General features: G+C 43.5%; 1 protein-coding gene across 1 annotated transcript in view; it reads left to right on the top strand.

Annotated features, from left to right (window-relative positions):
* Window positions 1–15,726, top strand: part of LRP4 (LDL receptor related protein 4) — a 78,576-nt gene that overhangs the window by 31,223 nt on the left and 31,627 nt on the right. Inside the window, exon 2 of the mRNA XM_088520422.1 lies at window positions 11,377–11,523. Within this exon, the coding sequence (XP_088376548.1) occupies window positions 11,377–11,523 (147 nt within the window). The remainder of the gene's footprint in view (window positions 1–11,376; window positions 11,524–15,726) is intronic.

Here is a 15,726-nt window from a genome sequence, read left to right as displayed (position 1 = left end):
TGGTGGCCATGGCAGCATTTACCTGTCGTAGGTCATGTAAAAGTCGCCATTTGCCAGATTTCTTCTTAATTACAAATACAGGGGTATTCCAAGGACTGTGAGAGGGTTCAATGTGCCCAGTCACAAACTGTTCTGACACCAATTCTTGCAGGGCTTGCAACTTTTCCTCTGCTAGGGGCCACTGATCCACCCACACAGGCCTGTCAGTTAACCAGGTTAAAGCAAGTGTGGGTCGTTGAACACCCTGCAGCACAGTGGCCCCCGTCAAAAAATCCGTCGTAATCCTAACGCCCCATTGTCCTAAACAATCTCTTCCCCACAAGTTCAGGGGTGCAGAGGTTATGTATGGTTTGATCGTTGCTATTTGCCCTTCAGGATTGGTGATCAGCACAGGTACAAGAGACATGCCCCCTTGAGTGGATCCCCCCAGCCCTACTACACCCATCCCAGTGTTCACAATGGGCCAAGATGACGGCCAGGAATGTTGAGAGATAATAGTTACATCAGCCCCAGTGTCCAACAAACCCGTAATCTTCAACGCTGATGGTGAATAGCCTTTGTTGGAGATGGTACACGTCATTTGTGGCCTCTGCGCTGATACAATTTGCGACCAGAAAACTTGAGGTGGACCTGTAGAACCGAAGCCTCCTTCTCGTCGTTCCTTAAGTTCTGTGTGAGGAACACAACTCAAAAAAGGCACAAGTTGAGCAACACGGGTACCTTTAGGAATGGTTACTGGGGGATAGGGAGTAGACATCATAGCACAAATTTGCCCAGTATAATCCGAATCAATACCACCTACATGAACAATTAATCCACTTAAAATACTGCTAGACCGTCCAATTAATAATGCACTGAGTCCTTGGCCTATAGGCCCCTTTGCATCCAGAGGCACTTTAACAATATCCGTAGTTGACAGAGTTACTGTGTCGGCGGTGGATACATCCATGCCTGCTGATCCACGGGTTTTCCCTGTGAGATGGTCGCAGAGGGATAAGCCGTCGGAGGTGTTCTCATGCATGGAATCGCTGTGTGAGGTACTTGTGTCCTCGCGCGCCTCCTCGCGCTCGCTTCCTCGTTTCCCGTCAAAATATAGCCATTAATATGGAATTTAGATCGACATTGTTTGGCAAAATGCCCTATCCTGCCACATCGATTACAAGTATTGTCCACAGGCTTAGCAAAATGCCTTGCCGCTTTGCCTTTTTGCTTAGCAGCTGCACTCTGAAACGGGCAAGCAGACTTGATATGCCCCTCCTGACCGCATCCAAAGCACCTGGGATTGGGACGAAGAGCTGCAGCTAGAACAGTCATTTTATGTGTTATTGTTCCCACTCTTGAGCAAGCTGTTACCATATCAGGAATAGTTGGATTCCCTGGCATTGCTTCAATTATTTTCTGACAATCTTCATTAGCATTATCTTTAGCTAGCTGAGTGCACAGTCTCTGTCTCAAATCATCGTCCTCTACTTGTTTTTCTAATGATGTAGCAATCCGTTCAACAAATTGTAAGAATGGCTCTTTAACCCCTTGCTTGATTGTTGTATATCTAGGACGGGGCGAGGCCAGCTCCATAGTTCGTGTCAGAGCTGACATACCTAAACGTTGTGCCTGTTCAAGAATACTAGGGTCCCATTGAGCCTGAAGATCAGGGTTAGCAAAAAGGCCCGTTCCCATCAAAGCGTCAAGGCCAACTCCCTGCCGCGGATCTCCTTGCGGCAATCGCATGTTGTCTAGTGCAGCCCGCTCAGCTAATCTCCTCCAGTGTTCCATAAACACTTGATACTCTACAGGCTGGAACAGAATCTGAGCAAGATGGCTTATATCATACGGGGCTAAAAGATCTGTATTAATAATTCGGATCAGCCGCATTACCTCTGAAGAGTTAATACCATATTTTGATGTACATGTCTGCAGGTCTTGCACTACTTTCCAGGCAATCGTGCTATGTTCATCCCTTCTTCCCGAGTTGGGGGCCGCCTTAAACACAGGAAAAGCTTCCAAACCACAGCCGACAACTTGAGTGGAGGCCTCTGAGGGGTAACCGATCTTATCTAACAAATCCCATTGCCCCATTTCGGCTGCCTTTTTTCTAACCTGATCCCAGAATTTGCCAGGCTGCCGCGGCAACACAGTCACCGTGACGGGGGGGAGAGTCCAGGGTTCAGCTGCTAATCTCAAGGTCCGACATTGAGAACTCCCTATAGTCTCTTTCACAGAAGGACGAACAGCAGAAACCGCCTCCTCCTCCTCCTCATCCGAGGAGTCATGGGGGAGGGGGGGTGGGAAACGTTTTTTACTGCGGATTTCTTCATTATTTTCTTTCTCCCCCTCTTCAGGAGGAGCAGAGGGAAGCACAGGTTTATTTAAAGCATTCCACTCGGCCAACTGTTGCGCAGGTGTCTTATAGAGGGGGGGCAAAAACTCACTGGGAGACTTCCCCCGTCGCCGCATCTTAACCAGCTCATCAGGCGAGGGGTACTTACGACTCAAGTTGGTTTCATGTTTCAATGACCCAGAGGTGCCCGTGGAGCACTGCAAAGCGTCCATTTGCTCCGTAACAGACTCTATAGGAGAAGGATGCTTCTCCTGGTCCTCTCTGTCTTCCCCCAATAGGGGGGTACTTTCCAGCATCACAGGAATGCTCTCCTGGTTGTGCCCCGCTGCCCAATCCTCCAAGGTGTCCTGCAGCAGTCGCCAAGTAGTAGGCAAACCCTCTACCTCTTTAGAGCCTCTAGAAAGCGCATCCCACAGCTTATCACCGACCTTCTGCCAAGCGCTCACACTAAATGCAACAGCTGAAGTGGCCTCAAACCCCTGTCCTCGGCACCAGAGCAACAGGCGGCGTAACTCATAGTCAGTAACTTTAATACCTCTCTGAGCAAGTAAGGTCTTCCATGTAGATAAAACTAGGGCTTCCTGCTTTGTCAGGTTTTGCCCCATGTCTGTGTATTTCCGTTCTCTGCAGCGCACCTTCAAGAGGTGTCAGTCCCGTTCGCACCTTCAAGAGGTGACAGTCCCACTCGCACCTTCAAGAGGTGTCAGTCCCACTCGCACCTTCAAGAGGTGTCAATCCCGTTCCCGGCGGCTCACCTTCACAAGGAGTCAAATCACAGGTCCGGACCACGCAGCTTCCCCGCTGCTCTCAAGTTCCGCCGGGCTCCGCCACCACCGCCAGTCGCCAGGCGGTCCACTTCTTATTATCACGTCGGGGTCACCAGTTGTCGCAGTCGTGGCGGCCAAAAACACAAACAACTGGGGTAGATGCAACGCAAAACTACGCTTTATTATTTTTTAGGTACACTATTTATACCCCGCTCTCCTCGTCGTGGCTGCTGCTTATTGGTGAGGGCTACAAAGGACAGTAGCTAGTAACAGATTTATGATTGGGTGGCCAAACCTCCTTAAACTTGCTAACAACTGTCTGCTGTCTTGGTGTGAACTCCGTATCTCACAGATACATTCTAATCTTCTCAAGGTTAACAGTCTCTGCCAAGGGAGTCAGGGATCTCACTGACCAGCTGCAATCCCTGACAGTTTACTGTATTAGTGCTGCTGAGCTGGACGATGCTGATACTGGGTAGTTCCCTTCTCACATTCATGAGTAGTGGTGGATCCACCCACCACTACTAGTGGCCTCCATGTTGCCTTCCCCTCATTTCCTGAGGTAACAGAAATTAATTCTTTAGCTGTTGTATTTGTGTTGTGGAAACTTTCTTTCCTCCATCAATCCTTCTTGATAAATTTTGTTGCTGCTGTTAGAGTATTTTGTTCAGTTTCTCTATTTAACCTGGTGCTGAGATGTGAACAGCATGTTTTCCTTTAGTTCTGTGTAGGGAGAATATTTTCTCCTCTGTCGTGAGACACCTCTGCATATCTAGCCCACAAGTAGGTTTTTGCCTGCCATATTGGATCATAACAGAAACCTACGGCTAACTTGTCTTTTGTTGCTCTCTGGTTTCTGCAGGCCTTGCTGCTTCCCAGATTTCTCTTTTCATTTGAGTGTCTGTTTCTAATTATTTTCACCAGATGTGTTAACTTTTTTTTTTTTTTTTAAAGAGGTTGAATCTTAATTTCCTGCCCATAATTCTAACCTTCTAAGGTCCCTTTTGAATTAATTCTTCGTCCTCTGCAGTGTTTTTTTAGGTGTTTGTAGCCAGAAATGACATAACAATATTTCCTATTTTGGTATCGTCTGCAGGCTCCTTTAACATGATATTTTTTTGTCTCTTCCAGCTCATTAATGAAGATATTTAATGATCTGGATTCAGTGCTGATCTCTATGGTATCTACTAGCTTTCGCTACCCCCTGCATCTTGACTTGCTGCCATTGCTCATTAGCTTTTGTTTATCATCCTTCCATTTTTTTTTTAATCTCTGTGTATGCTCAAATCTGACCCAATGAATTAGTTTATACGAGTAGGATTTTATGGCAACAATATTTTCCCTTCGATTGAATCATCTGTCCAAAGACTCTGAATGTTTAAAAATGCAAGGTGAACCTCAACACACAGTGCCAAATTAGTACTAATATCCTCACCTTTTAGAGGAGGAGAAGTAATTTGGTAGGCTGCCGTAAGAAGATATGGATAAAATTAGGACGTGTGTTTAGAGGCCTTGGCTCTAGTTGTGTTCTTTATTCCTCCGTGTTTATTTATGACTTGAAGTATGTGGGAGAAGGAACTGGAACCACTGCATCTTGCTTCCTGAGTCCATTTAATGTTCAAATCCTGCTTTTTTTTTTTTTAACATCATTGTTTCTATAAACTCTTTCCTATTTCCTCAGTGCAAGATGAGATTGTTAGTAGAGTTGGTCATGTTTACTGCTGCAGGAGCATAATTGGAGCTCAGAGTAAAGAGAGTTTTTATGCTCTGTGTCTCTGAATCCATTCGGTACTTTAGAAAACATCGCCTCTTCCTGTCTCCTGCCCTGCAGACACACGCACCCTTTGCACCAAACACTAATTTATCTTGGGCTCTCATGTTGCTCTCTTCCCTGCCACCCTCTTCTGTTTTCTTCAGATGTTAATTAGCAGACATCCGTGGAACCTTCCTTATGCTCGTTATTCCTTGTTGTTGTATCAAGTGCAATGTTTTTCAGGGCAGTCCTGCATTGCTGTGCTATTGCATATGAGATGTGAAGGGTTGTTGTGCCTCTTCCCAGGACTTGGTTCCACTGCACGTTTAGTCAGGAACCATCTGCTTCAGGAGTGAGGTGTCCTCTCTTTTCCAAATTGAGGAGAAGCTCTAAGTCTGGAGAACTCTTGTCCTCTCTTAGAAACTGAGTATTGTATCTACTTGGACAGGTTCCAGAAAGGAACCCATTCTTCAGAAGAAGATAAAACTTTGACCTCTCCTCTCGTCTATCGTCTATCTCTCTTTCTCTCTCTCTCTTTTTTTAATCCCTGTTGCTGTTGCCTTCTTCCATAAAGCAAACTGAAACAGTGGCCATTAGAGCTTTTAACATTTCTGGGATGTTGTTCTGAATAGCACTTGAAGAGGTTGTTTTTTTTTTTTTTTTGGAGGCCCTGCAGGTACCCAGTGAGAGCTCCTTCAGATTCTTCCATAGCAGGAGCATGAGAAGAAAAAAAAACCTCTTGGTTTTTATCAGAGAGTGGTGCCCCTCCTGACATCTGACTGTTTTAATGTAACGTTGCTTTTGCTGTGTTTGCCAGTGGAGTTCTGGCCTTAAACAATGGTCAGCAAATCTGTCTTCTAAAGCCGGATTAACTGTACTTTCCTACAGTGGAAACTGCTGTTTGGGTAAGAGAGAAGATTCCAAAATTCGGTTTTCCTCAAGATAGGCAAGCAAAGAAAGCTGGGCTGTTTTTTATGATAGAAATAGATGCTGAGAAGTGCTGGCCAAGGAAAGCAAATGTGTCAATAGAACTGTTCAAGGCCATCAGAAATGTCCAAAGTCTGCCCTCATCTCCAGGAGATGTGTATATGAGGGGAATGAGAAAGCAAGCCTAGATGGGAAGTGAAGAGAGAGCGAAATCTTGTCTATTTGACATGGACCTTCTAAGAGCAGGTGAAAAAGGTGTCTTCAAAGGCTCTGCAATAGAATTGACTAGGATGTTCCCCAAATAAATGATCAGGTGCTCATGGATTCATTAAATGTAGGAATTATTGAAGGCAGGGCAAAATATTCTGATAGTTCAAAATTGTTCTGAAATTCTTCTGATGAATCCCTCCATACTTCCTCTGGGAAGTGATTTCACAGCTTTATGCATCTCACTGTTAGAATTCCTTTTCCCATCATTTTTACTTTAGTTCTATTACTTCACTTTCTTTTGCACAGTCTTGGGGTATTCCTCTTTATCACTGCAATGGTCACATAGTGGTACTGTCTTTTCACACCCTTTCAATATCTGCCTAGAACTTTTGTATTCTGCGAGGCATTCTTATACTTTTTAATCCTACCATATAAAAGCTGGTGGTGTTGTCATCTTGTTTTGGTTATATCCTTTGTAGTCAGGAGGTGCCTGACTACTCTGGTATCACTGAAGGTCTTTTCTAAGCTAGTAAATATAGAGTTAGGCTTTATACACAAAGGGCAAGAAACTCAGGTCCATACGTTACTTAGTCTGGACCAGAGTAATTATTGGTCCAGATGCTTCCGATTCAGAACTGAACAGGCATCCAGCGTTTTAGCAATTCGGGATTTCTAAGCCTGCTGATACTGTCGTCCTTGCAGAGCTGAATGCATACTTAGCCATATCTAGCTCTGGGTACATGTGTAATTGGGAGATCAAACAAACAAACTGTTTTCATCTGACTTAATTCTGTTGTTTTAAAAATAACACTAAATAATTTCTGTGTTTGGATAAAGGAGAGAAGATACAACTACCAAGGTAGTGGAAAAGCCCCTTATGCACTCGATTCTTGATGTCTGCAATAAAGGAGCCTCTGGAAAGACAGCTTAGTACTGCCAATGGACTTATGGATGCCGATGAGTCACAGGCAGTTTTATTTATGCAATATCCATGCCTGACATTTGTTTGAGGTAACTTCATGCCTATTTTGGGACTGTGAGAAAATTCTGCTATTTGTCGGATGCTACCAGACCTGACAGAGGTGAGCAGCCGACATCAGGTCGTGGACTCTAAAAAGCAAGAACGTGCTGAAGCAGCCGCCTCTAGAGGATGGAATTGCTACAGAAAGGGAGTAAGAGCTGCAATCCTTCATTATTCGTACTGAAATTAATTGGCAGCTCTGCTTTTGTGAAAGAAAAAGTATGCCGCCAGGACTTAAAAAAAATATTTTCAGGATCCTCTAAAAATTTTCTATTTCTAACAAAACAAGGACTCCAGAGTTCAGTTTAGTGACTGTTCCTCTTTCTTAATCTTCCTTTGTAATGCCAACATTTCAATGCATCTGTGGCAAATACAGGGCTGTTACATAATAGCTCGAGGGCCACATGTGACCTGGTCTGCAAAATGAAGCTTTGTATGTAAGTTTGCTATACTGATCTGATCTAATGAAGTGCTGTTGGGGGAAAAAACAGGCAGACCAGCAACTTGATGCTTAGCAGCTCTCTCCCCACCACTCTCCCACCCGAGGGGAGAAAAAAAAAAAAAAAAAGGAAAAAAAGGCCTATTGGAAGAGGGAGCTGCAGAGATCACAAGAGGATTATGTTCTTTTGCTTCTTGTCCAGTACTGATGTAAGTGTTTTGCCAGCGTTTGGCCAAAATTTACAAAGATCCCAATTACCTTTTTCAGAAGGGGGTGCATGGGGAGAAAATTCCCTCCTGTAGGAGGTGGTTCGTTTATCAGAGGAACGTGCAGCCGGAGGATCCTTCGGAAGGATTCTGAAGAAACTGGGTGTTCTCTGCTGAAATTGAGGTGGTGACCGATGTTAAGTGTGATGCCTGTGTTTGGGCTGACTTCCTCTTTTAAAATACAGAGGTTGTTTGCATAATACTTTGCTACAAAAACTGCTTGATTACTGGATCCTGCTGTTCCTTCTTGGGGGGAACTGAGGCACAGATAGTAAGATAACTTTTGGTTTCTTATAACTCCTGCCAAGCCAGAGAGCAGGAAACTCGTAGGATGGTAATAAGAGGTACCAAGATGAGCCAAGGAAGGTGAGCGTTAGCTCAGCAACTGCCAGTGCTTTTGCACAGCTTCTGTGTATCATTTATATGTATTATATTGTTAAACTACCTCTGCTTCTTTTGCCCCTTGCATAAGGGAAATGATTTTTGGTTACGGAGATTTGGTTAAAACGTCCAACTCTCCAGTATGATGAAAACTTTCAGGAAAATGTTTTCTGTGCCCAAGCCCTGAGGCACCCCTCTCTGTTCCTGCTGTAGAGGAATGTGCAGAAGTGTAAGTAGATCTTGCTGCTTTGATTGTTGGTCCAGTTGCCTGAAGGGCCAGTGCCGACTCTTGTCTTGTTCCCAGATTCCCCTGGCTTACTGGGCTTGAAACGTGAGACAGGAGGGTTGTGTTCCACCCCAGTGCATGCTTGGTCTTCGGTCTTGCACTCCCTATATTTAGCGAGGGCTCAACATCAGAAATACAAGGCTTCCATTGAGGCTGCTCACACCAACTGCTCTCCTTCCGCTTGGCTTCGAGGGGATTGGAGAGAATGTGCTGCTGATCTTTATCCTTCCCGGCCCGCTCCTGTTGCAGAGGGTGATGTCACCAGAGCTGGGGAAATAAGCACGGGACACCAAGGCTGAAATACTGCCCCATTGAAATGGTTGCAAAAGTTGCTGTTGACTGCAGAGTCCGAAGTTTCACTTAACCTGTCCTCTTTATAGGAATGATGCTATTCATTCAGGATTAATTCTTCTGATATTGGTTATATGTTGGAATTTGTTAGTGTACTTTTTAAAAAAGGCTTTCTTTTAATCATCTTTAAGAGGAGACGCGTTTGTGCTGTCTGAATATTAATGTGCTTTGCTTGTCCAAGTGTAAGACAAGGGTAAATCGTGATTTATAAAATGCATCATTACAATGACTAGAAAGTTATTCATGCTAGAGATGGTAAACCACAAAGCACTGAATTCACAAAGGTCATAATTTGAAAGACTTAAACCAATTAAGCTTATATATTAGTACCACAGGTGCAGGCTCATGCATATAACAGTGTTGGTATTTGGGTCATAACATATCCTTCAGCTTGCAACGGTGTCTGGAGCCTGGTAAAAACAAGCCAGAAATGTCTGGACATAGCAATTGCGATGAGATGGGAGGAACAGATTGAATACGTACCGCATAAACTCTGATATTAGTTGTTATTTTTGAAGATAATAGCATATTTGGCAGCATAGCAGATTAAGTTTGCAGATTTCTCAGTGCTGCTCCTGATCTGTGCTTCTGTGCTGCTGTCGTGCAGCTAAAAAACTTCTTGCTTTTACTCTCTCTTAATTTCTCTCTCATTTGTATTTACCCAGAAATAATAAATATTGCTCCTCCCCCCCCCAATTTAAGAACTAGTTGTCAATTGCCTTGATGTTTATCCTTTCTTGCTAGTGAAGCTACCCCATGGCACGCTGGACCTGGGTAAAAAAGGAGATCACTTGCTCTGTGATATTTATGTTTTTATTGAGGCAATGAGGCATCATCCTGGTGTGCTCCAGCAGCAAAGGATATTAGAGCTCAAAGTAGTCAGGAGAAGTGCTTGGGGGTACTGCTGAGCAAAATGGCAGAAGAATTGCCTTGGAAAAGGTGATTCTAAACAGCAACCCTTTCTAAGTTCGGGTAGGCAAAAGGTGGTTTGTCCTGAATTTCTTGTGCTGCCTGTTTGAAGGAACTTGTTTGGTTTTTTTTGTTATTGTTGTTTTGTTTTTTTCTCCTTCTGGAGGTTTGTGGTTCTTCTGAATTTCCTTGTGAAGATTTCCAACAGTCAGATATATTAAATCAATGATGCATCCCTTTCCCTTAGAGATAACTGTGCTGGGTTGCCTCTGACTTGCATCAGACTTTCTCCACTTAGATTTGTCTTTGGGAGTGTGCATCACCCAGCTATTTTCTTTTTCCATCAACCTTTGCTCTGGCCATACCTGCTGAGCCCATTGAATATCTTATCACCCTGTCCCTCTTCATTTGCTTTTTCTTCTTTCTCCCCCTCATTAACATGTATTCTTCCAGTTCCTATTCCTTTCGATATCAGCCATAGATTTCTCCTTTAGTCCCTATACTAATGCCTTGAAATGTTCTTTTTCTCCTAAGCCTCTTAAAGATAACCTGTAGCCAGGTGAAAGGATGAAGAGCTCCTTGCCCCCGTGGCAGCCGGTTAGAGGGAAGACAAGGCAAGCGCTGCCCGAGGGAACGGGGTTGGCTGCGGGAGCCGGCAGCCAGCAGGGCATCCATCGGTGGGAGCAGGCGGAGCGCTGGGGCTGGCAGGAGCCTCGCGGAGCCCGTTTTGCTGCGGAAGTTTGTCATGGATCTGTTCCTCGAAGAGGACGTGCAGCTGCGCTCAGCATAAATCTTGGCTTAACTTGCCTAAGTGGTTGTCTTCGTTAGAGGGAATTCTGATGTTGAGAAAGCTTGTGGAACAATTATACACACAAAATTTTGCAGATACTGCTTTTTTAATTAGAAAAGGAAATAAGGAAATTATGAGTTTTCTTTTCTCTCTCTTTTTTTTTTCTTATGGTTTTGTGGTTGGCTTGTTACAGTTTATGGCTCATCCCAGATTTACTAAATGTAACAAATGAGATCAGTAAGTCCACAACCAGAGAGTTCAGGGGGGTATATAACTACCACTCGGTACACATATCCTGCTCTAATTCTTTCCTTATGACTGTTGCTGCTTAATCTGAGACCTTTAGATTTGCTTGAATTGCAGAAAGAAGGAATCCTGCAAAAGGAATTCAGTCACAGAGTAGCCTGAGGGTACTGCTGATTGATAGGGCAATCATTTGTTTAACAGTGATATTGATTGTACTGTTTGTCTAGCTCAATTCAGGCAGAAGTTCAAGTATGACCTTTTCCATTTTGAGCCGTGGGCTGTGGCTTGTCTTCTCTCAAGGCAGAGATTTATGAACAGAATGTATGGGATAACATCATAAATTTTGCATTTGCATAGGTGTGAAAGTCAGAGTATGGCCCTGTATTTGGGAGAGGGGAGAAAAAGGTGGCGAGCTCCTTTTGCTAACTTTGTGGCTGAAGAGAACGTTCTCGTGTGTTTATATGGACATTTGGACTGTGTATCCTTGTGGTCATTTCTGATTGTATCCAGAAAGCACGGGGTCTGGAGAAGACGCCTCAGTCAACAATGTGAAAGGAGGGACCAATTTTCTTTGCAGTAGTGAAGGTGTTCATACATGTGTGTACATGGAGAATAATTGTATTTTATGTCTTTACTCACCCTTAAATAGAGGTATCGCTTCAAAATACCTTTTTTCGTTTGTTCCTCTGCAGGTGTAGCAAGCAACAACGAGTGCTCGTGTGGACGTAACCATTTCACTTGCGCTGTCAGCGCTTTCGGTGAATGTACCTGCATCCCGGCCCAGTGGCAGTGCGATGGAGACAACGACTGTGGGGACCACAGTGATGAAGATGGCTGTAGTAAGAAAACCATTTTGGATTTACGGTTACGAAAGTTGAATGTCTTCACTTTTCTCTGCAGACACCTCTTCACTTTACAGGGCTCTGTGTGACTCCTGTGTTACTTTGTCTAGCACTATGTCCACTCACACAAGCCACAGTGAAAACCCATTTGTGCCTTTGGCAGCTTTTAAAAACACATAAGGAGGGTATGTGTTTTAGAAGGAGGAGTCTTTTCCCTCCCTTGCGAAAGTGGTATCTGCACACCTGGATGTGTAGCTCTGCTACAGGTAATAATAGAATAAGTGCCTTCATTTAATTTCTCTTTTTCCAATGAGCTTGAAGTGAGGGGAGTTTTCTTGAAAGCAGTTAAGTTGGAGTGGGAATGTTTAGAGCTCTTACTTGGAATACTACTTGTGATTTAGGTCTCTACAATTTAAAAAGAGAGGCTAACTAGAGTGTATGGAGTAAGACAGCAGAATTGGCAGGATGTGAGAAGAGATAGAAACAGCTAAATTTATCCAGAGTAGAAAAATGACTCATGGGGAGGGACTGGAATATGAACTGCAATTTTAAAGACTGCAGGGTAGTAGGTAAATACAAGTTAAAGATTTTTTTTTTCAGCTGACAGTCAGGAGTGCTCCAAGTATAATACAGTAGGGAGGGAAAAAAAAAAAAAAGGAAAAATGAAAGCTAAGTAATAGGGCTAATGACTTTTAAAGAAATATCAAATGCCTACTTTCAGTGCACATACGCAAAAACTGCAATGAAAGGCCCCTAAGAATCTTACTCCACTGAACCTGCTGAGTCTTGGAGTAGCTGCTCAGTACGAGTCCTGATACGTGATAGTGTTATAGCTTGTAAGGATTACCCTACAGAGTAGGTTCCTTGTGGTTGTCTTTCTGTTTCCTCCCAAGCCTGGTCATGATGGACCTGAAATACTTGGCTAGAGCAGATCGTGTGCCAAATACCTTTTTGGCTTGACATACCACTCTTTGGGTGGGATGAGACACCTCTGAAAAACAGCTCAAACTTGAATCAGTTCAAGCTTCTCATGAAACAGCACTGCAAATAGCATACAAGAATGTTCAGTTCTTGGGTTTTTTCCTTCTTTCCCTGGCCATATAGTTGTGACACACCTATAGTGTTCTAGTTGAAGTGAGATTTTGGCCTCCTTTATTTGGATGTAATATATTTTCTCCTTATTGATTTATACTGCATCTGAAATTGGTGAGTTCGCTGGTTCTTATTGACACAAATATTGAGCTGAAGTGCCTCGATTTTTTTTAAGGTCATCCTGCAGACCCCAGAAGCACTAGAGGCCAAGTGAAGATGCTGGTGGGATTCCTCAAAAACTAAGGGGCTGGTTTTCATGCTGGGGTGAGCCAAGTGCTTTGTTCTGACTCAGGAAATTTAGTTTGAGCAGCCACTTCCATGGACCTTTCTGACATGGTAAAGCTGTCAGCAGTATTGTTCAGCAATTTTAACCACAACTCTGAGTTTTAGTGATAGGTGCTAGAACATCCATCAAGTAGGTGTCTCTGGTCAGGAGAGTGAACATAAATGATTGCAAAGGATGTCATGTTTCCACTGGTCTTCTGCAGGCTAGTCTTATACTTACAGGAATAGAATAATTTAGAGCATTTTTTTTTCTGTGATTGCTTAGACTTTCCAGAGAAATAAAGCTGTGGGCATGCCTGTTTTCAGGTATGCTTTGCCCTTGATGTATCAGCTCACATGTACTGGTGATAATGTGGTACCTTTATTACCAGCTCACTGGTAATAAAGGCACAAATGAGTTCCAGAGAGGGTTGATGTGTACTTCGTTGGGAAAGAGATGTGGGGATGGGAGAGCTTTGGAATGCTGAACTCTTGTTAAAGGAGAGTAGTGAAGCCGGGTAGGGTAGGAAATGTGACTATATAGCAATTTAAGATAGAATCTTGTATCTGTGTTTAAGCAGCAATGCATTTATGTTTGACTAGTTGACTGTAATTTACTACATTCTACATTAATGCAGTTTGCAAGCCTTGAACTGCTATTTTATTCCGTAAAGAATGGTAGAAGACTTGAAAAGAATTCCGTGCAAGAAAGCAAGATAATCAGTAATGAGAGGGGTTGTGTCAACCAAAAGCAGGAGCAGAGATGAGAAAGTTTTTATTCATTTTGAGAGAGATTTTCGATTTTGATATAGGACATCAGAATTTATTATTTACTTCATCTTGGAGAATTTGAGTCAGTTACACTAAGTTTATCTCATTAAGTTGTTACCTTTTTTTCTTCACCTCAGTCTGACTGAATTCTATGAATGTTCAGCTTAGGGCAGTTCCCCTAAATTTATTCCAATGCTTCCCATGGGAGTTTCCTACAGATTTTGGGAGAACCCTGCCTCTGCCTACCTGGCTGCAACAGGATCTGTTTATCTTGCAGATCTGAAGTCCTGCTGCGATGGGAGCCGATTATTCCGTGACATGTTTGTTTCCTGCTCCGGCTCGTGTTTACAAGGCAGAGTGCTGTAGTAATAATAGTAATAAGCAAGCTCCCAGCTGTCACACCAGCTCCATAGACTTTCTCGGGTGTCAGCTCTTGGCTTGCTGACAGAGTCTAGCTTGGAAGCCCTTGCTGCACATGCCCAGAGTAGCTCAGCTGCCTACCTGCCTTGTGCCTGCAGAAACAACTCTGGATGCTCCCTCGTGAAAGCCGCATGTAAGTGAGGAATGGTGTTCATTCTCTGCTCCTTCAAGAAGTCCAGCCCCGTGTAAATGAGTCTTGCTTCCTGTGGCAAGGGTGAGAGGATAGCTCAGCAAACTTGGCCTGAGGACTGGTAAATGATGCTGGTTCTCCTAAGATATGCTATATCTCTTTTTAACTCTGCCCTGAGCTTTCAGCTTGTGAATTTGTAGTGCCCTGGGACACAGATTTGTTTGCTGAACTCCATACACTGTTTATTTAAAGAGCCTAGAAAAAGTTACTCCTTTTATCTTAAAATTACTGAAAGTGACTTCTTCTTCCCATCTCACTGGGAACTTTAGGTATCTCCTATGCAGTTATTCAAGCCCAGGAGATGGTTTCTTCAATGCCAGAAGTAGAGATGTGAGATAGATATTAGATGTTAGATATTTACTAAGCTGATTTGTTCCAGACTAAATATTTTCAGGTGATAGAGACATAAAAATCTCATGAGCCTTTTGTTAAAATTGATGGAAACTTTAAAAGAATTACTCTCCTTCTCCCTCTTCTCTTCACATAATCTCCAGTCTTACCTGAGACATGAGAGCCCAGGTGAACCTTTACTTCCAAGCATCGAGTTTGACTACTTCTCCTGGTAAAAAGGAACTCAGTTTATGGTTTCTCTTGAAAAGATACCAGTTTCTTGTCTGCTGTTCCTTGTGAACAAAAGTTATCCCATTCCCTAGGTATTTTATTTGACTTGGTGTACGTGTGTTTCCTGTAGAAAGCATCACACTGATACATTACCCCCCTCAGGTATAGCCTTTGTGATCTGAGGGCTGTGAAGGACTCGGTGCTGATACCCTGGAGACGTTGGTTTATTTTGCCAGCAACATGCTGCTGTTCAGCAGTGCTGTTGGAGATGAGTTTTTCTGTAATTCTGGAATTAGATTTTCCAAAATACAGTTAGTGAGTGTCTCTTGTTTCTTCTGAAGGGTGGACTGAGGTCCCCTATTCTTGTCTCTGGAACTATTGCCCACCGCGCTGGAGATCTTAGCAGAAACAGATCTGTGTTTGTGCTTGTACATGTATAGCTATAGGTGGATGTGAGAAACTTCAGCTGAAGAGTGGCATAATGAGATGTTTTTGTGATGCTTGGGACCAGTCTGTAGTTATTTCTAATGTAGATAGCATGAAAATCTTTTTTAGTTTCTTTTTCTTCTTAAATTAGTTTATTCTTCACATAACCCAGAGGGTGTCTAAGTAAACAAGCAGTGCTGTTCAAACTGATGTGCTCTGAACACTGGACACTGGTCACTCAATGTCCTTGAGTATAGAGCAACCTGGTGACTACAGGCAACAAGGCTGATGTGTTCAAGGGACAGTGGGACGTGATTCACTCTGCATTCCACCTTATAAACTTCCCCTTGCCCTTTCCCTTCCCACCCCCCTTCTGCCTGGCCATAAAAGAGCTCCCTGTGTAATAGGAGTTGGGAGAGGGGGAGGAATAGCAGGCCTACGATAGACCTAGCTTTGCTGAAACCTTGGAAGATGTC

This window comes from Tinamus guttatus, unplaced genomic scaffold (assembly GCF_059628265.1).
Source record: "Tinamus guttatus ecotype Peru unplaced genomic scaffold, ASM5962826v1 Tinamus_guttatus_pri_ptg000089l, whole genome shotgun sequence".
NCBI classification, from domain to species: Eukaryota; Metazoa; Chordata; class Aves; order Tinamiformes; family Tinamidae; genus Tinamus; species Tinamus guttatus.
The sequence above is the reverse complement of the archived record's forward strand: the minus strand, read 5'-3'. Positions and strand labels throughout refer to the sequence as shown.